At 38.0% G+C, this 21,558-nt stretch overlaps 1 protein-coding gene across 1 annotated transcript in view; it reads right to left on the bottom strand.

The window, feature by feature from the left end:
* The window catches only part of lrba (LPS-responsive vesicle trafficking, beach and anchor containing), an 897,133-nt gene that overhangs the window by 381,643 nt on the left and 493,932 nt on the right, over positions 1–21,558 (bottom strand). The window contains exons 38-39 of the mRNA XM_043699616.2: positions 5,177–5,323; positions 1,808–1,944 (exon numbers count right to left, since the gene is read on the bottom strand). Of these exons, the coding sequence (XP_043555551.2) occupies positions 1,808–1,944; positions 5,177–5,323 (284 nt within the window). The remainder of the gene's footprint in view (positions 1–1,807; positions 1,945–5,176; positions 5,324–21,558) is intronic.

The raw sequence follows: 21,558 nt of genomic DNA, 5'->3' as shown, positions 1-21,558 counted from the left end.
TCGCAAACCTCCAAAAAAAGTCCCACGTGAAGTATCAATAATAATGGTTTACAACGAGTTATGAATTATAGATTCTTAAGATTCATTTCCTTTTACACAGTCAAGCGTGTCAAAGACCTAATGAGAAAAGCCTGACAGTGAGTCTTGGTTTATTACAATATTTAACGGTTTTTCACAATGCATCTGAGCGAAAAACCTACATCTAGTACAAACAGTTCAACAAATCGCAGCTTGCTTAAACTTAAATTTAACCGAGTCCACGTTTTAAATTTATTCCTTATACATTCCACGTCATTAATAGTATTTCAAAGCAAGCGCTACTATAATTTTAAACAGTTAGAATTAGTTTGTGGATTAACAAAATGGTTTTTCGACTTTTTTTCCACACTTGAAAGTGGCATAAAGTTTGTTTTTGTAAAGACTGTACCACCTAAGTCTAATATCTTTTAACTCTAAACACAGTTAAATGATCATATGTTCACTCACTAACCTCGAAGTATGGGACTGAACATCTACTGCAATACCAGCTATATTCAATCATGTTCCAGTATCCTTCCAGAAGCCTTTCTGAAAGTGCAATGCAGGCCCAAACCTCACTGCTACAAAAAACAGTCAGACCAGTCCAACGGAGTGGATATTGTGGAAATGGAGGGTAGAAAGCACTGTTATAGTGGAAAACGTTTCAAGCTTTGGGGGCGATTTTAGATCTCCAGCAACATTTTTCAACTTCAGAAATTATTTGTAGTACTCTGAAGGTGTAGGGCGCTAATATTGAAGGAGGATGCATGCAATGATATGAAGTTTCAAAATTAGTGTCGATTCATTTGAAGCTGAACTAATTGAACTCTATTGTCAGTATTGTAAATATAAATAATAAATGTAAGTGACAAGCACAACTCAGGAAGGTTACAGAAATAAATGCTGATTACTAAATGCATTGTGATAAAACAATTTTTTTGAGCATGTAGAGCGAATACAAGCGACAAGGAAATTGTAATTAGATGATTGAACGAGGTAGAATCAGCTATAGACACGATTTGAATAGTATCAGTATTTCATATTTATTTACACTGGGGATAGGAAATTCATTTTAATTTCAAAATTGATACCTTTATTCCTAAGTCGAACATTTATACGCTTAAAATTTAGGATTTGCATAAAGCATTATTTTCATTGGTCTGCAATATAATTAACATATTAATATAGCAGACCAATGAAAATGGTTTATGTTTTAAAATAGGAGAAAGTGAGGACTGCAGATGCTGGAGATCAGAGCTTAAAAATGTGTTGCTGGAAAAGCGCAGCAGGTCAGGCAGCATCAAAGGAACAGGAGAATCGACGTTTCGGGCACAAGCCCTTCTCCATTCCTGAAGGGCTTGTGCCCGAAACGTCGATTCTCCTGTTCCTTTGATGCTGCCTGACCTGCTGCGCTTTTCCAGCAACACATTTTTAAGCTTATGGTTTAAAGTATTTGATTACAAGCAAAAGGTACGATTGCAATTTTAGAAGTTAAATATTTAAGTGCTGGAACTGGATTTTATATCACGAATCAGTCTTGATATTAAACATATACAATACAATATGTACTGCAATTACAATAGTGCTGTCTTTGTTAAACAGTATCTGTTCGGACGCTAAGCCAATGCCATTTTGCTGCTTTGTAAAGATCAAGAGAAATCGTGCCCGCTGACGTAAATGAGGCAACATTATGTTCACCAGCAGCTGTTCTAAGGTTAAAATTTTGTGTACTTAAAGGCCGTCATCTTTTTTTAAAAAAAGTATCCCAGCTATGTCGTCGCCGACTTACCTTGGGGTCTAGTTTTTTATAACTGGGATCATCGTCATCTACCTCGAAGTAGAGCTCGGAAGAGGTGATTGACAGCGTTCCCTTAGCAACGACAGCCGGCGCAATGAGCTGGGCAGCAGTGGTGAAATTCACAGGTCCTAGAAATAAGTAAAACAATGGCTTACTAAAAGGTGTTAGCTTTTGTCAGTCCGAGCAAGACAAAGCTTCCTCAAAAATATGATTTTGGACGCAAACAAAGGCAATACGAAAATAAAGTCTACAAACAAATCTGAAAATCAAATAGGTCACAATACACCCTGAGTAAACATAACACTGGGGTATATTAAGAATTCAAATGCTTGGTTCTCGCCTAACTGGACATCTTTGCAAAATAATTTGCTTCAATAACCAGCAACTTTACACTTCAATAACTTACTGGATGCCATGTTAAAACGTACTATTTTAGTTACCACTATCTAATCCACAACTTCCGAGCGGTTTTGTTGAACATGACTGCAAATGGTCAAAACATTTTATTAGAACAAAGCTGAAAGAGGTCACATTTAGCTCTTTTTATTTGGACGCAGCTTTTTTATGCGAATAGCCACTGCTTTGATATACTGGGATCCACATTTCACAGCTGCCCAGTTGGTATACAGCTGAATGCGCTTCACTGTAATGATCACTAAGTACAAAGGGATTTATAGAAGGATTATTTCTAAGCAAAAGCATTCAAGCATTAAACATAAACATAAGAAGCGATAGCTGCTTTATCTGATGTGCTCCAAAGGATAGAACTATGAAAGCCAGGTGAAGGAAAAAGGCAAAGGGAAACGTTTTTAATAACGTAAACAGCATGGTTAACCTATCTCCATCGCAAAATCTTTCATTTCAGAACAACCCACAGTGTGAAATGCAGTAACCACCACCCTTTGTTCTGCATGTTTTTCGAAGAGTTATTTTAGGAAATACATACACATGGTCCTTAATTTCGAAAAAAATGGACCAAAGTACATTTGCAACAATATTGTCGTGTGAATTTACTAAAAGAAAAAGCGCCCGTGGGGCATATCTCAAACTGAAGCCTGGGCAGATTTCAGAACAGCTAAACTTCATTACTCCAATCACGGCCTTATATTTAAAAAAAGACGTAAAACCAGGTTCACTCGCTGAACTGGTAGAGGTAATCATTCCGTGAGTAATTGCCAAAAAATTTCCAAATTAATTGTCATTTTCATTGATTGCTTAGACCCGAGCAGTCTTTAATCTCTCATCAATCTTAATGTATGCCACCTCGACAATAGCGGGCGATTCTCATGTGAGATTAGAGTAGGATTTGCCCTCTATTCCCAGTCTACAATATACTGTTTGCAGATGGTCAGCAGATAGATACAAAACCGCCTTGATTTCCCCAAGCTCTTTCAAAAATGGATGGAATCACCATCTCGTGTTCTCTGCCGTCTCGCCGTGCCCTTAATGCATTAACATGTAATACAGGGGAGAAATAACATTTTTCAATCACGGTGAGACATTCAATTACAATGAGAACACAGCAGCCATCTGCAATGATCTGGCATTGCACACAGCCCATGGGCTTCTATAGGAGACCCCTGATAACTTCCAGTTAATTTACACTGCAGACTTTATTAGAAAGGATTACTGCTTAATCCTATTCCCAATGTCAAGATTTTATAATTAAACTCTGCTCTCACCCCTTTACACTGTCTACTGCATATATCTGCTCTGTACTGGCAAAGTGGTTACATCGCAAAACAACTTCACACTTGTTACTTTCGTTGAGGGCAGGGTGAAAATAATATTGAAGCACAAAATTCTACACGTGGATTAAATATTTTAAAAAGAGCAGTTTCTAATTGAAACGCTATACAATTTAAATTATCGTGGCTGACCACGCTATACTATAATACAAAGGCTTCAAACATTAAAAGCGTCATTTCTCGGTACATTGTGCATTCACGGTACAGACATAACTCAAAGAAATAAAAATCAACAGCGTGTTATGTATATTAAATTCGGATTTGAACACTTGGTGACTCGTCAAAATGCAGCATCATAGCTAATCTCTATTCCCGCTTGAAGAATACTTCATCCTCCACTTTTAGCTATTCCTCTCTCTTTGCCCTCCAATTAGCAGCCCCCGCGTCCCCGACCCCAGGCACCCCGAGGAACCAAAGGCATAGCTACAGTCTGGTTTCTGCAGCCTCTCGCAACGATGACAGCAATCCGCTCCCAACCCCACCCAAGCGGAAAGCGCGATCCTCATTTTTTTTTGCACCAGCCGTGGCAGCGACCCGCTCTTCAGAGCTAGCAGTTATCTTCCTTCCTGGTTCTCAGCTTGGTAACAGCCAAGCTCAGTGCCCACAGCCAGAGCAATGCCACCTGTCTTGAAATTCACTTACAAGCGAAATAATTTTGGAAGCTAAGGAGAGGGCATCCGAAAGAATGAGATATCACTGCGCATACCGATCAAATGATTTTTTTGTATTCTGGAAGGCTTTGACCAAAGTCTCATCTGTGCAGGGCTAACCCAGATGCTATCTACCGCAAGACGACTTCATCTGAATTCTTTTTTACGCGATCTGAATCCAATTTATTTATTTATGGGCATTATTTCTCCTGCTTAATATTTAATTTGGAGACTCGCCCCCAGATAACTGATAAACAGAAAGTGTAAGGAAAAATAACATCTGAAGCAATGTGAAATCATACCGCCGCAGTAACTTGTTTGCTGCTCAGGGCATGTGCCATGCGACACACACTTCAGTGTCATATATCGAAATACTGCGGAGACTTGACCTGTCAGCGCAACAGCTATGAACAATAGCTAAATATTACGGAAATATTTACCATTTTAGTCTTGACGGTTTTTGTTTTGTGCCGCATTTCTGAAGACAAATTTGACCAAACGTACACATAATCATCTGATAGGTGAATATGTACTGAGCAACAAACCCTCCGCTGGAATATTTCCTTCAAAGAGAAGTTTAGAGCTGGAAATCGGGTCCGAATATGAACCCGTTATAAAAAAGTTATCGGCGGCAAGAAATAACATCAGTCACTGACGTTCCAGATATTTTCATAAACAAAATCTGGACCATCATGTCATTTCATTGCAAACTTTTCAAGGTTAGTAGAATGAAGCGCAAGGAGACAAATCAAGCTCACAGGGAAATGTGGAAAGTCAAATGCTAATGTAATGTTAGAGCTCCCGATGCAATTGCGAAGGAAAATGATATTTTTATTGGCTTCATTAGGATCAGACCAATTCATCACTGTCTCAGCAACAGTCCCAGGACTGAGTTTGGGAAATTGCACAAGGAGCTTTCGTTATAACGTTAAGCTGGTGTGAAGAAAGATAAATTATTTTACCCGCCATGTTATCAATCTCCTTCTCCTCCAGTGAAGTAAGCGTATCGTCGTCTCCCTCCAGCAGAATTTCGCTCTCGGAGTTCTGGTTGCCCACAGCTTGGCTTCGAATGGACTGTCTGCCTTTAGCCAGCAAATCTTCCTCAGAACCTGTTAATACACACCACTCGAGCCCGTGAGAAACTACGAAAATTGGGTCCAGTCCAAACAAGAGCTCAGTGAAATATATCATAACCACAAAAAATATCGTTTACAGGCGATTAGTTTAACTTTTTTTTGAGAAAAGGGAGACACTTCCACCTCTGGTCAATGTTTATAATTTGTTGTTCAAAAATAGTTGCAGTTTTTGTGAGAAGTTTCATTGCTGGTACGGGAAGCTGAAATAGTTCTGTGTTTTCAAATTATTTTTATTTTAAACAGATCTATAAAGAGTGTTGATCACATCTGAGTTCAGTAACTTCGTCATCATTTGAATAACTGGTATTTTTGTCTGAATTTTTAAGGCGCCTAATATTAAAATCGAATGGCGTTGATTAGACAACACGATATGCATTTCCATTGTGTTGAGAGAATCTGGTCACCACGTTAAGGTTAATCAATCCTGCTATTTCAACATATACCATGGTATAAGAAGTTTGCATTCCGTACATATGGAGGAACGTTTTAAAACATTAAAAAGAAAAATACTTTTGCAAATATACCTTAGCAGAATTAAAGCAGGGAACCATCATTCATGAATTGCATGCAAAGTAAATTATCTTCCGTTAACAAAAGGAATCGCGTTAGGAAACTTCAACCCTTTACTCCATGTAATATTAAACACGGAAGACTGAAGATAACATGGTACAAAATCTTAGTCTTGACTTGAGTTGCACACATAATTTGCACGTGAGAGCAAATTACCAGTAACCAATGGAGCACTCGTTTCAGCAGCTTCCTAAAATTTAGTGCATTTCCACCTACTCCAATTGCTAAGTGCCGCTCTCCGGTCTTCCAATTGTACTGACTACAACATCACGAAAACAATACTTGCCAAACTAAAATCAATGCCACGGAGGTTAAATACAGAAAATCGGCTCACAAACCGTACCGTGCAGAGATGCTTTCAACTCTTACTCTATTCGGCTAAATGATTAAATTACGAAAGACAACCTAGCTAAACACTGTTCGGGCACAACTCAGAATGACAAACTAAATAATATATGGCAGCCAGTTTTTTTTTCGCTGATCTTTATTAAAACGCAATAAATTTTATGAAATATAAAGACACGCAATGAAACCCTTTTTAATTTTACAATAAAATGTTGTTCAAGACACTTAAAATGCCAAACATTTTTGTCTGCCGTTTAGGAATAAAGCATTAAATTTTACATTAAATAATAACAGATCAGATTCACGTATTAAGTAGGGTCGTGAAACAATTTTTTAAATGAAACATGTTGACCTGGTGATTCTAACAGGCAAATACTCGGTTTACATGTCGACCTTGTGTATTCCAGTTTCACAAAATTACATATCGAGATTAGTTGCGCTTGAGAAAGCGATATAGATGGTTTTGCTCTAGATGTAAATTCCGATCCAACGTCATCAACGAAAATTAAACATAACCCAAAAACTTGTTTCCATTAGTCGGAGCATTATTTGCATTTTAAATACATGTCACAAACTATGTGCCAAAATAGCTGAAGTTTGGCAGAAATAACTCAAACTAATTAATGGGAGGCGCAACAATTTCGTAAAAAAAAGTATTGACCACATTTTTGCAAAAATAGTTGTTACTAGCAACATGATAATTTAATTGCCGAGCAAAGTTGCAAACATTCAGAAGATTTAGCTATATGGTTGTTGTAATTGAACCCAACATGATTTGGAGATGCCGCTGTTGGACTGGGGTGGACAAAGTTAAAAATCAGAGCTAAAAATGTGTTGCTGGAAAAGCGCAGCGGGCAGCCAGCATCCAAGGGGCAGGAGAATCGACGTTTCGGGCATAAGCCCTTCTTCAGAAATCCTGAGGGACAGGATGTACATGTATTTGAAAAGGCAAGGACTGATTCGGGATAGTCAACATGGCTTTGTGCGTGGGAAATAATGTCTCACCAACTTGATTGAGTTTTTTGAAGTAACAAAAAAGATTCCTGAAGAAGGGCTCATGCCAGAAACGTCGATTCTCTTGCTCCTTGGATGCTGCCTGACCTGCTGCGCTTTTCCAGCAACACATTTTCAGCTCTGATCTCCAGCATCTGCGGTCCTCACTTTCTCCTCGAAAGTTAAAAATCACACAACACTCGGTTATAGTCCAACAGGTTTATTTGGAAGCACTAGCTTTCAGAGCGCTGCTCCTTCATCAGATGGTTGTGACAGCGGTCCAAAAGCTAGTCCTTCCAAATAAACCTGTTGGACTATAACCTTGTATTCTGCAGGTTGAGTCCTATGAAATTAGATCACATTGTTCTATTTTCTTTTATCTTTTGTTATAACATTCATTAGAACATCACAACACTAACATTTTCAAGAGACTGGTTTTCAGGAAAAGGAAACATCAAAACAACCTCAAGATTCATAAACAGTTCAAAAAACTAAAAATACATCCTGAAGTTTTCTAACTGATATTAACACCAACTTCTCTCTATTTACCAAGTGGACTTTATTCATGAAAAGGCTTTTCTACTGTTTAGTTTTTAATAGGGGAGATACTAAATGAATATTTTGCATCAGTATTTACTGTGGAAAAGGATATGGAAGATAGAGACTGTAGGGAAATAGATGGTGACATCTTGCAAAATGTCCAGATTACAGAGGAGGAAGTGTTGGATGTCTTGAAACGGTTAAAAGTGGATAAATCCCCAGGACCTGATCAGGTGTACCCTGAGAACTCTGTGGGAAGCTAGAGAAGTGATTGCTGGGCCTCTTGCTTAGATATTTGTATCATCAATAGTCACAGGTGAGGTGCTAGAAGACTGGAGGTTGGCAAACATGGTGCCACTGTTTAAGAAGGGCGGTAAAGACAAGCCAGGGAACTACAGACCGGTGAGCCTGACCTCAGTGGTGGGCAAGTTGTTGGAGGGAATCCTGAGGGACAGGATGTACATGTACTTGGAAAGGCAAGGACTGATTCGGGATAGTCAACATGGCTTTGTGCTGGGGAAATCATGTCTCACCAACTTGATTGAGTTTTTTGAAGAAGTAACAAAGAAGATTGATGAGGGCAGAGCAGTAGATGTGATCTATATGGACCTCAGTAAGGCGTTCGACAAGGTTCCCCATGGGAGACTGACTAGCAAGGTTAGATCTTATGGAATACAGGGAGAACTAGCCATTTGGATACAGAACTGGCTCAAAGGTAGAAGACAGAGGGTGGTGGTGGAGGGTTGTTTTTCAGACTGGAGGCCTGTGACCAGTGGAGTGCCCCAAGGATCGGTGCTGGCCCCTCTAACTTTTGTCATTTACATAAATGATTTGGATGCGAGCATAAGAGGTTAAGTTCGTAAGTTTGCAGATGACACCAAAATTGGAGGTGTAGTGGACAGCGAAGAGGGTTACCTCAGATTACAACAGGATCTGGACCAGATGGGCCAATGGGCTGAGAAGTGGCAGATGGAGTTTAATTCAGATAAATGCAAGTGGTGCATTTTGGGAAAGCAAATCTTAGCAGGACTTAATACACGTAATGGTAAGGTCCTAGGGAGTGTTGCTGAACAAAGAGACCTTGGAGTGCAGGTTCATAGCTCCTTGATAGTGGAGTCACAGGTAGATAGGACAGTAAAGGCGGCATTTGGTATGCTTTCCTTTATTGGTCAGAGTATTGAGTACAGGAGTTAGGAGGTCATGTTGCGGCTGTACAGGACATTGGTTAGGCCAATGTTGGAATATTGCATGCAATTCTGGTCTCCTTCCTATAGGAAAGATGTTGTGAAACTTGAAAGGATTCAGAAAAGATTTACAAGGATGTTGCCAGGGTTGGAGGATCTGAGCTATAGGGAGAGGCTGAACAGGCTGGGGCTGTTTTCCCTGGAGCGTCACAGGCTGAGGGGTGACGTTATAGAGGTTTACAAAATTATGAGGGGCATGGATAGGATAAATAGACAAAGTCTTTTCCCTGGGGTCAGGGAGTCCAGAACTAGAGGGCATAGGTGTCGGGTGAGAGGGGAAAGATATAAAAGAGACCTAAGGGGCAATGTTTTCACACAGAGGGTGGTACGTGTATGGAATGAGCTGCCGGAGGATGTGGTGGAGGCTGGTACAATTGCAACATTTAAGAGGCATTTGGATGGGTATATGAATAGGAAGGGTTTGGAGGGATATGGGCCGGGTGTTGGCAGGTGGGACGAGATTGTGTTGGGATATCTGGTCGGCATGGATGGGTTGGACTGAAGGGTCTGTTTCCATGCTGTACATCTCTATGACTCTATGTTAGGATTTCCACTAGACAATGTTCTGGCAGATACTAATACAATGTTAGCCTTCTTATTAGCTGTATCTAACATTCTTCAGCAAATAAAACAAAATACAACAACAATTCTCAAATTTTTGCTCTCCATTACGTACCATTAGTAATGAAAATACACACCTCAGAGGAATGTAAAACATCAATATAGTATATAATGTCTGTTTTGCATTACTCTGTAGGAGTGAAATGCAGTGTTCCCCAAATCAGTATATCACCCAAAAGTAAAGCTCATATTTCACATGCTCATCAATATTGGTTTGGGTTGACAGAAAAGTTTTCATAATTATCAAACTGAATGATGATCAGATTGATGTTTTAACATTGCTATTTAAATATAGGGCATGTGATTCAAAAATACATTTTCACCCAATCTTTAGCTGATGTGAAGCCCAAGTGAGACTAACTTCTTTAGATGATGTCAAACCACTTGTCGAATCTTATTATTTCCAAAGCATGTCACACTACATCAATTCAAAGCAGCTCTGCAAAATATGTTACAACTTTCCTATTGTGATCTAAATTTAACAAAATCTGTCACCAAATGATGCAAACCTGTAACATTTCATTTGCTCACTTATGCGAAGCTATTTGATGCTTTTACATTGCTGTGCTTTCCTCTTTATCTTTCACCCAAGCTTTAATAAACGTAAAACACATGATATTTCTCAATTGTATAGTTAGAGCCTCAAATGTTCCTGAATCACAATAAATACAGAGATGCTGCATCTCATTTTGTTTCATTACAGTCCCACAAAGCTGTGTTTACTTTACCAAAGTCATGCTTGCCATAAAAAATATGCAATTTCACTGTGATTATCTCAAGAAAACAAAGCAATTCAATCAATTAGCATACCACAGTAATATAGTCCCTCGTGGCATGCTAAATCAGTCATGTTGCAAATTTGTCCTCCAAATACAATGCTGTTCTTTCTCCAGATTGCTTTACAAAATACGTGCAGATATCACAATATAATTTGACTATTTAACAACTCAAATGGTGTCTTAAAATTCGCTCAATTGAAATAAGATCATTTTAAAAATCAATATAAAATAGGAAATTATTGAAAGACTGAGAACAATCAGTAGGACAAGATCTAAATTGTAATCTGCCTAGTTTGTGTAAGAAAGACAAATTATCAAATTCTTTGTAAATCGTTAATTTCAAAGGTGAAAAAAATTTCATGCTGTGGGGAAAAAAATACAAATATTTAACATGACCTTCCTGCAATTAACTCTCCTTTGAGGTTTTTCAGTTAGCAGAAGCATTACAGTTTCCCAGCATAAAGCACATGCAAGGGTAGCTACAGCTTATAGACAGCAGTGATTAGAACTTTTACTCCAGCTATTAAAAAGCCCTGACCTGCCAGTGTAAGACCAAATAAAATCCAACAGACCTCGATGATAAACATTTTAATTGAAAATATTTTCAGCTTTATATTGACAAAAAAAATGAATGAAGTGACCATAATTAAATTCTGGTTGGTGGCACAAGCTACATTGTGAATAAGATGGTCTCACGCACACATTTTGCACTAGCTGCAATATAACCGTCACCAGTACAAAGTGAAAGATTAAGAAATGGCGTTAATGAAAAGCCAGCTCTTTATCAACATTAAAAAAGACAGTATTTGAACATCAACAAACTGAACTCCTTTCATACATACTTCATTTAAAAATGCTGAGTTGGCAACGTAACTCGGTTTGCTATTACTCAGAATTAATCCTATTTTAAATGTACACCATAACTACCACTAAGCAACCATCATATAACAAAATCAAATAGCAAATCCAGCATAAGGTATTAAATTCTGACATGTATAAGACATTTAGAAAAACAATGAAAAATAACAATAGTTGAACAATTTATGCTGTGCCAGAAAGGACAAAGTAATCCATGGAGCACACAGATAGCAACAGTTTCAACACAAAAGGATCTATGCACTTTTCTTCCACTAGAATCCATTAAATGCTCTTAAAATACAATTAAATTGTCAGAATTAACAAATTTGTTTTTAACAAGAGAGTGGCCTGAAATACAATTGTGGTCTGATATTGATCCATAACATAGGAACTATTATTCTTCAGGTATTTATTCTGCCACCTGTACACTAGAGGGCTTACTTCAGTACAAATCAATCCCCCCCTAAAAGATGTCTCATTTCAGCAACAAATACATAACTAGTCTCAGCAGAACTACATTGCCCTTGGATATTTTACACTAAACTGTCTTAAAGTTTTAGATTGGTTTAAACAATTTCAGATATACCCAGGTTCACAAAATAAAGCAGACCTCTCTGTGTTATGCTGAAATTGAAATTTAAGACATTTCTTCATTAGTTAACAGGATACTCATTTAAATGTCATAATTTATTTTTACACATGGCAAGGCATTGCAATCTAAATAAAATTATTTATGAGGAAATATCTTCTAAACTCTTTCAGCTAGTGATGTGTTCCTTATAAATATAACCTAATTTCAAAATGATTCTCTGCAAGAATGGTTCACATTCATAAATTCAAAGGCCAAATCAATTTGCTGCATTGTTGATGTTATAAAATAGCAAGGATATCCATAAAGAAACAAAAATTGGGATTGTTAATATTGTAAAATAAAAATGTTGATTCCAAATTTTGATTCAAGTCTAATTCAAAATGTTCAAAACATACAGCTGTAACTTTACGTGACCATATTCCCTTATAGCAATGACATACTAGGTGTCTGTACTTGCAAATGCATCCACAGAGTTTTGCATTCCAACTACAGACTGTTGGGCATTTTTTGTTCATTGGTGCCAGAACATTCATGAAATATTTGATGTCAGAAAATAATTCATTAATTTATTGCTAATGTTTAAATACAGTAGTTGCTTAACGTAGGAGTATAGTTTTAATTTTCTGATTAGAGATTTTACTATTCTGATTAATCACATCAGTTTTAGCTGAAAGAACAGGCCACTTGACTAAAATGAAAGCTTTGATTTATCATTTGTGTACAACAAAGCCAGAGAACGAGAGGGAGTGAGTTTGTGTACGTGCGTGCATGTGAGAGAGAGAGAGAGAGAGAGAGAGAGAGAGAGAGAAAGAGAAAGAGAGAGAGAGAGAGAGAGACACACACACACACACACACACACACACACACACACACACACACACACACACACAGAGTGCAAGAGACATAGACAGACAGAAAGACAGAGAGAGACACAGAGATAGAGAGAGAGGGAGGGAGAGAGGGAGGAGAGGGGTAAGTGGCACCACAAAACACTTACTTTTTTTAGGGACAACATAGAAAAGTTACAGTTAGTGCATCGACAGCTGACAAGCAGAAATTAAAACTCACGACAATTTTTCTCGTTAGCTACTGTTAGTTTTAAGCAGGGGATTAAAGGTGAACATATAGAATCAGAGAGATGTACAGCACAGAAACAGACCCTTCGGTCCAACTCGTCCATGCCGACCAGATATCCCAACACAATCTATTCCCACCTGCCAGCACCCAGCCCATATCCCTCCAAACTCTTCCTATTTGTATACCCATCCAGATGCCTCTTAAATGTTGCAATTGTACTAGCCTTCACCACTTCATCTGGCAGTGCATTCCATACATGTACCATCCTCTGCATGAAAAAGTTGCCCCTTAGGTCTCTTTTAGTTTTATTTCTACTGGAGAGACATGATTTGAAACTAGCCCAAAATAGATGAAAGAAAAATTTCCCTTTGATGATGAATCTTTCCGGTCATAAGTTAAATTAATATAAGCTGTCACAAATGCAACTCCTAGGAGATGTAAGCCCAGGGTGTAAAACTACCCATAAATTGCTACTACTTGTGTAACTTCACTCAACAAAGATACACGGACGGCAGGTGTAAGAAACAAAAATATCTTGCTGGGTGATTTGTTAGAAAAAAACACAATGCTAAAGAACTAATAATTTTATTCTTAAACTATAGATACCACCCTATCCAATTAATATCTGCTTCATAATCACAGTCAATAAGTTACTGTTTGAGGTACAATTCACAAAACACTTTTGACAGGAAACAAAAACTGGACCCAAAACGTTAACTCTACTTTGTCTCCACAGATGCTGTCAGACCTGAATTTCCCCAACAATTTCAATTTTTATTTCAGATTTCCAGCATCTGCAGTTCTTAGTTTTATTGTGATAGGAATATGATTTGTTATACTAATAATAAATTATAGAAAAATATAGGCGTAAAAGAGCCATACTCAGTTTAACAAGAGCATATAGAGAGGAACAGCAGTAGGCTTTTTAACTCGAGCCCTCTCCACCATTCAGTGAGATTATGGTGATCTACATAGACACCATTTTTGTGTACTAGCCTTTGATATTGATCAATCGCAGCACTGAATATACTTAATGACTCACATTTGGCACCTTATAGGGAGGAGATTTCTAAAGATTGATCGGCCTCAGCAAAAAAAAAATCCTCCTCATCACAGTTCTAAACAGTATTCTAAAACTGTGTTCCAAGTTTCTAGCCAGCAGCAATATCATCCCTGCAAGTACCCTGTCAAACATGAGTTTGCATATTTGAATGTAATTAGCTCCCCTGCTTCTGAACTCCAGATAATAAAGGCCAGTCCATTTAACTTTTCCTGATATGGAATTGCCATGAATTCATTCGGTGACGCTTTCTTTCACTCCCTTTATGGAAGCACATCTTTCTGCAGATAAGGAGACCAAAACTGCACTCAATACTCCAGGTATGGCCTCCAAGGCTATATGTAACTTCAATAAGACATTTTATTCCTTTACTCCAATCCTCTTACAACAAAAGTCAACATTCACTTTCTCCCTTAATTGCATATTGTATTTATTATTAAAATTTCAATGACTCATGAACCCAAGTATCTTTGAAATTCAATATTTCTCAGAATCTCATCATTGAAGAAATTCTCTGTATTTATGCTTTTCCTTGCAAAGTGGATAACCTCACATTTCTCCACTTTGAATTTCTGTTAAAATGCTTGCCCACTAATTTAGCCTTTCCAAATCACCATGAAATTACCTTTACATTCTACTTACAATGCTTTTTCACCTGATTGTGTATTATCTGTTAATTTAGATACAGTACATTTAATCCCACATCCAAAACATTGGTATAGATTGTGAATAACTGAGGACCCAAAACTGATCATTGTATTGTCCCACTTGTCACAGCCTGAAGACTTGAAAATGATCCATTAATTCCTACTGCTTTCTGTCCATTAAAAATTCCTCAATCCATACAAGCATATTTCCACACACTTCTCCACATACCTCACCTGTTCTGATTTTGATTATTAACCTCTTGTGTGGAACCTAATCTGACAGCAAATAACTGGACTTGAAGCAGGAAGTGCTCACAGCAGTAGTTGATTAGTCACTCACTAATCAAGCCTAATACATTAATGTGTGTGTTCTTACCACAAGGGCAGAAGGCCCAGGTTCAAATTTCACATGCTCCAGAGGTTTGCTATAACAACTCTGAACTGGTTGATTAAAAATATCCGTACCAAGATAGAATTGTGCCAAATCTATCAAGGGAAATTTTATCATGGAAACTAATGGAGAAATTGGAACATCTACATAACCATGCTAATAAATTAAACATGGATTTATATGCATTCGCAAAGACTGGATTATAGAAGCTTTCAAAAACTAAGTGCAAACCGATACTAACTGGAAATGAATTAGCAACTAACTCTTTCATCAACAATATTGACAAGTTATAACTACTATGTACACAGATTACAAAACCACTAACATCCAAGAATCTAATGACCTACTCACCAGCAAAATTATCAAAGGTGTGCCACAGTCAAATAGGGAATCTATTTTTCTGCTTTGCACACAGTTTTCTGACTCAGAGTCTGTAATTGCATAGAAACATCAGGCAAGTAGTAGGCGATTTTGTCCTTCAAGTCTGCTGTGCTATTCAATACAATATTGGCTGATCCAAATCTCAATGCTATATTTCCACTTTCTCCATGACTCTTTAAAATCTAAAAACTCTGACTCTTTCTAGAACATATTCAGTGACCTGTTCTCCACAGTCTTCAGTGAAAGAGAATTCCACAGGTTCACTACCTTTTGATTAAAGAAATGTTCCCTCATCTCTATCCTAAATGGGCTATCCTGCATCCTGAGATTGTAATCCATAGTTCTAGACTTCCCAACCCAGGAAAGCATCCTCCCTGCATCGAGTCTGTTTCAATTAGATCCCTTCTTTTCCTTCTCAACTGTAAATACCCAGCTGAACAGGCCCACTTCTTCTCACAGACAGCACTGCCATTCCCAGTATTAGCCTTGTGAATGCCTGCTTCATTCCTTCAAATGGCATGTATATCTCTTCTTGGGTAAGGAAACCAAAATTGCACATAATACTCCAGCTGTAGTCTTACCAAGGCCCTTTATAACTGTTAGGAGAAAGTGAGGACTGCAGATGCTGGCGATCAGAGCTGAAAATGTGTTGTTGGAAAAGCGCAGCAGGTCAGGCAGCATCCAAGGAGCAGGAGAATCGACGTTTCGGGCATGAGCCCTTCTTCAGGAATCTATCAACATTTTGGGCATGAGTCCTTCTTCAGGATTCCAGCAACACATTTTCAACCTTTATAAGTGTTGTAAACCATCTGTACTTCTGAACTCAAATCCCTTTACAATGAAGAGCACTATCCCATTTGCCTTCCTTATTGCTTGCTGTATCTATCTGTCTACTTTCATTGACTGGTGTACAAGAACACCAGATCCCTTTGGACATCCACATTTCCCAATATAATCATCATTTAAATAATACCCTTCCTTTTGGCTTTCACATTGAGGTGTATCACTTCACATTTAACCACATTGTACTGCATCTGCCATTTGTTTGCTCATTCACTCAAATTATCTAACTCACTTTGAAGTTTCTATGCTTCCCCCTCACATTTCACAGTTCTGCCCAGTTCTGTATCATCAGCAAACTTGGAAATGTTGCATTTGATTCCCTCATTCAGGTCATTTAGTACTGACCTTTGCAGTACTCCATGAGTTACTGCCTGCCACTCAGCAAAAGACCCATTTATTCTCACTCTGTTTCGGGTCTGTCACCCAGTTCTCAATCCATGCCAATATATTAGCTTCTATCCCATGTGATTTATCTTTAAACACTAACCTCTTCGGAGGGACCTTATCAAAAGCCTTCTGAAAATCCAAATACACCAAATCCACTGGTTCTCCCTCATCTATTCGACTAGCTACATTCTCAAAAAAATACTCTAGTAGATTTGTTAAGCATGATTTGCCTCTCATTACCCTATGCTGGTTTTATACAATCCAGTTAATGCTTTAGAAATTTTCTGTTATTGTGTCTTTTAAGATTAACTCTACCATTTTCCAAACACATTTGCCATCCCCCAATCTGTAAGAACTGCTCAAGTCTACAGAGTGTTAGAAAACGACCACCAATGAATCCAATATTTCCTTTGTACTCTGGGATCTAGGTCATCAGGCCCTGGTGATTTTTCAGCTTTCAATTGTATTACTTTCCAAAGCACCATTTTTCTTTTAATACTAAGGGCTCATATAATGACCCAATCTCTGGTGAGGAGGCATGGATTCAAGTCACACTTGCTTCAGAGGTGTGTTCTAACATTTCTAAGCAGATTAATTAGAAAATATCTTTCCTAATAATACTCATTTCCTTCAATTCCATCCTCTCACTGGATTCTTGGATTCCTAACATTCTTGGGACATTTTTTGTGCTCTCTTTTGTGAAGACAGAACCCAAGTATGTGTTCATTTCTTCTGCCATTTATTTGATCCTTATCACAATTTGTCCAGCTTCTGGCTGCAAGATTGCCTTTCCTAAACTTTTTCGCTTCATTTACTTATAGAAGCTTTGACAGTTAGTTTCTCTGGTTCCTCCCTGCAATCTTACTCCAATACTCTATATTCCCCCTCTTGATCAAACTTTTTGTCTTCCTTTACTGAATTCTAAAACAGAACCAACTCTTAGACTTGCTGCTCTTTCTGGTAATTTTATTAATCTATTAATTATTTCTCTATATTATTATACATATACGCAATCACAATTTATGCATCCCTATCAGTGAACAGTTTAACTAAACGACTAACAAACTAAACAAATCCCTTCTAACCACTAACTATTCCCCAATAATGCAAGATTCTAATGGTATGCAGTTCCAATAAATACAAGTCCCACTCATATACAAAAAATAGAATTTATTCTCTTGAAATTACAGCCAGGTTACGTGTCTTCCGGAATGTTGTGTGCGTCCTCTGTCGTTCTTCTGACATTAGATGCCACCTTCATTGTTTGTCTGGCAGGAAAGTCTTCCCCTTTGTTGGCACTGTTTTTATCGAGATTGTGCTTTTCTCTAATACATAAAGGACTGAGAACCAATTTCTCTTTCTAGAGCTGAAGACTATTAGCTCTGGTGAATGTCAGCTAGCTCTGGGGTCTTTGTCAAACTGCCTTCTTCTTTTATACCCTTGATGACATATCAATTCCTTACAACAGGATTGGTCAAAACCATCAAATTAAAATTTAATAGGTTTTTAGTATCTAAGTCCCTAGTTTAAATTGATTGGCTACATTCAAAACCAGTTGTCTTGATAAAATCTGCTGCTTGGCCTGCTAACTGTACTGTCTTTCAATACAAATGTTTTAGTTTCATGCTGTCTGTGCACCTGCAAACTTCAAAACTGCTGTTCACAGACTTCCTTTTTTTAAAACTACAAAAAAAAACATATTTAAAGGGATCACACAATGCTTTGCCCACTTTTACAATTTACAAACACCAATTTCGAACTTTCTATCTCCCAATCTACAATTACTCTACCCAACGTGGCAACAATAAGGAAAACCCTTTCTATCATAAAAGGATTGAGGGCACAAATATAATTCAGAAAAAGATAGATGAACTGACAGCACAAATTGAGGTAAATGAATATGATCTCATCACCATTACAGAAGTATAATTACAAGGAGATCAAGATTGGGAATTTAAATTCAGGAAAATTCAGATTGTTCGGAGGGGCATGGAAAAGGTGGTGGCATAATACTGTTAGTAAGAAAGGAAATGCAGGCAATTGTGAGAGATGATCTCGGCTGGTATGAGGTAGAGTCCATTTGGAGGATAGAGGTAATAAATACAGCAAGGGAAACAAGACATTGGTAGGAGCAGTATACAGACTCCCATTCAGTAGCCATTCTGGGAGAAATCAACAAATAAAAGGAGTGTGTAAAAGAATATAACAATAATTATGGATAACTTTAATCTTCATGTCAAATAGGTTAATTAAATTAGAAAGGGTAGTTATGACGGTGAATTCATAGAGAGCATTACAAATAGTTCCCTAGAGTATTATGTCATGGAGCCAATCAGGGAGCAGGCTATCTTGAATCTAGTAAGGGTACTAAGGCAGGTATAATAAATTACCTCTGAGTAAAAGATCCCCTAGAAAGTAACAATCACACCATGATGGATTTTAACATTCAGGTTGAGTGTGAGAAACTTGGGTTGGAATCAACTGTATTCAACTTAAAGGATTAATAATGAAAGTGAGGATATGATGTGGAGGAGCTGGTGTTGGATGGGGGTGGACAAAGTTAAAAATCACAACACCAGGTCATAGTCAATCAGGTTTATTTGGAAGCACTCTGAAAATTAGTGCTTCCAAATAAACCTCTTGGACTATAACCTGGTGTGAAGTTAGGATAGCGTTAGTCAAAGTGGATTGGATGATGGATTTGCAGGAATAACAGCAAGCAAACAAGCAGTGATAGACATTTAAGATTTGGAGACGCCAGTGTTGGACTGGGGTGTACAAAGTTAAAAATCACACAACACCAGGTTATAGTCCAACAGGTTTAATTGGAAGCAATAGCTTTCAGGGCGCTGCTCCTTCATCAAGTGGTTGTGGAAAATAAGATTGTAAGACACAGAATTTAAAGCAAAAGTTTAGTGTGATGTAACTGAAATTATATATTGAAAAAGACCTGGATTGTTTGTTAAGCGTCTCATTTTTTAGAATGACCATGTTTGTTTCAGTTCTTTCATATGTAAATCGCAAAACTTTTTTTTTTAAAAGTTACATTCTCAAATGAATTTTAACAATTGGTATCATGTCAGCCCAGATAATGTATTGAAGGTGCGAGTTGCTCAGTGCGAGGCTATCTGTGCCACAATGGTCAGATGATTCTAATCTTAAAAACAGATTTACAGAGTCTTACATGGATTCATGCAGCTTTTTGAGTATTGTAATATGTAATTCTGCAAATTCACTCCACAAACTTATATGTGTATTTGTGCACGTGAGCATGTGTGTTGGGGATTATGAGTGCCTGTAAGAGAGTGTGTGTATGTGGGTGAGTGTGAGTGTGGGAGTGTATGTGTAAGCGTATGAGAGAGGGTCTGCGTGAGTGTGTGCATCTGTGGGAGAGTGTGCATGTGTATAGTGCAATGGGGTCACATGAACCCAAGGTCCGGTTTAGGCCATCCCCATAGGTACCAAACATGGCTATCAGCCTCTGCTTTCGGTCAAAGGTCCGGGTGACTGTCTTCCAAGGCAGACTTCGGGACAGGCAACAATGGAAAGTGGCCAAGCAGAGGCTGATAGCTAAGTTTGGTATCCATAGGGATGGCCTCAACCGGGAGGCCATCCCTATGGATCCCCAACCTCACCTATGCTGCACGATAGGTGACCCCATTGCACTATACGCGCTATACACACCCCCACCCACCCACCCACCTACCACACACACACACACACCCACCCACAGAGACACACATTCATAATGACCCCTTCTCACACAGACTTATATCCCTTGACACACACAAACACACACACTCTCTCTCACAGGCACTCATAACTCCCAACACACACACACAAGTTTGGGGATGAATTTGTACTTGCAGAATTACATTTTACTTTGCTAAAAAAACTGCATGAATGCATGTAAGGTTCTGTAAATCTGTTTTTTAGATTAGAATCAGTCTGATCATTGTGGCACAGACAGCCTCACACAGGGAAACTCGCAGCTTCAATACGTTATCTGGGCTGACATGCACCAATTGTTAAAGTTCACTTGAGAATGTAACTTTTAAAAAAAGTTTTGCAATTTATATTTGAAAGAACTGAATCCAAAATGGTCATTCTAAAAAATGAGACACTTAACAAACAATCCAGGTCTTTTTCAATATGTAATTTCAGTTACATCACACTGTAAACTTTTGCTATAAATTCTGTGTCTTACAATCTTATTTTCCACAACCACCTGAAGGAGCAGCGGTCCAAAAGCTAGTGCTTCCAATTAAACCTGTTGCACTATAACCTGGTGTTGTGAGATTTTTAACTTTATAGACATTTAAGAAGGTAATTCATGGCTCTTGGTAAAAATATATCCTAGGATTCTGAGAGAAATAACCCAGCCATGGTAAACCAAGGAGGTTAAGGAAAGTATTAAGTTAAAAGAAAATCATATAAGGAGGCTAAAGTCAAAGAGTGGGTTAAATTCAGAATTCAGCAAAGGAGGACTCAAAGAATAATAAAGACAGAAAATAAACTACAAGGCCATACGAGCAAAGAATATAAAACTGACAAGAGTTTCTTTAAATATATAAATAGGAAGCGAGAGGTCAAAGTGAACATAGGCCCCTTGAAAATGAAGCTGGAGAGATAGTTTTGGGGAACAACAAAATGGTAGGGGAATTAAACAGATATTTTGCATCACTCTTTACAGTGATAGACTTTTGGAACTTTCCAAATCTTCGCCTCTCCAAGCAAGACAGCCAGCAATTCTCCAATGCAACTTCATAATGGAAGTTTCTCAACCCTGGAACAATATTCATTAACTTGTTCTGTGCTCTTTCCATTGTGGTCATGTCCTACCTAAAGTGCCCAGAACTGTAAACTGTATTCTAGCTGGT

The sequence above is a fragment of the Chiloscyllium plagiosum genome, unplaced genomic scaffold (genome assembly GCF_037043375.1).
Source record: "Chiloscyllium plagiosum isolate Xiang-an unplaced genomic scaffold, Cpla_swu_hap1 HiC_scaffold_1, whole genome shotgun sequence".
Lineage (NCBI taxonomy): Eukaryota > Metazoa > Chordata > Chondrichthyes > Orectolobiformes > Hemiscylliidae > Chiloscyllium > Chiloscyllium plagiosum.
This window is presented reverse-complemented; position numbering and strand designations above follow the sequence as displayed.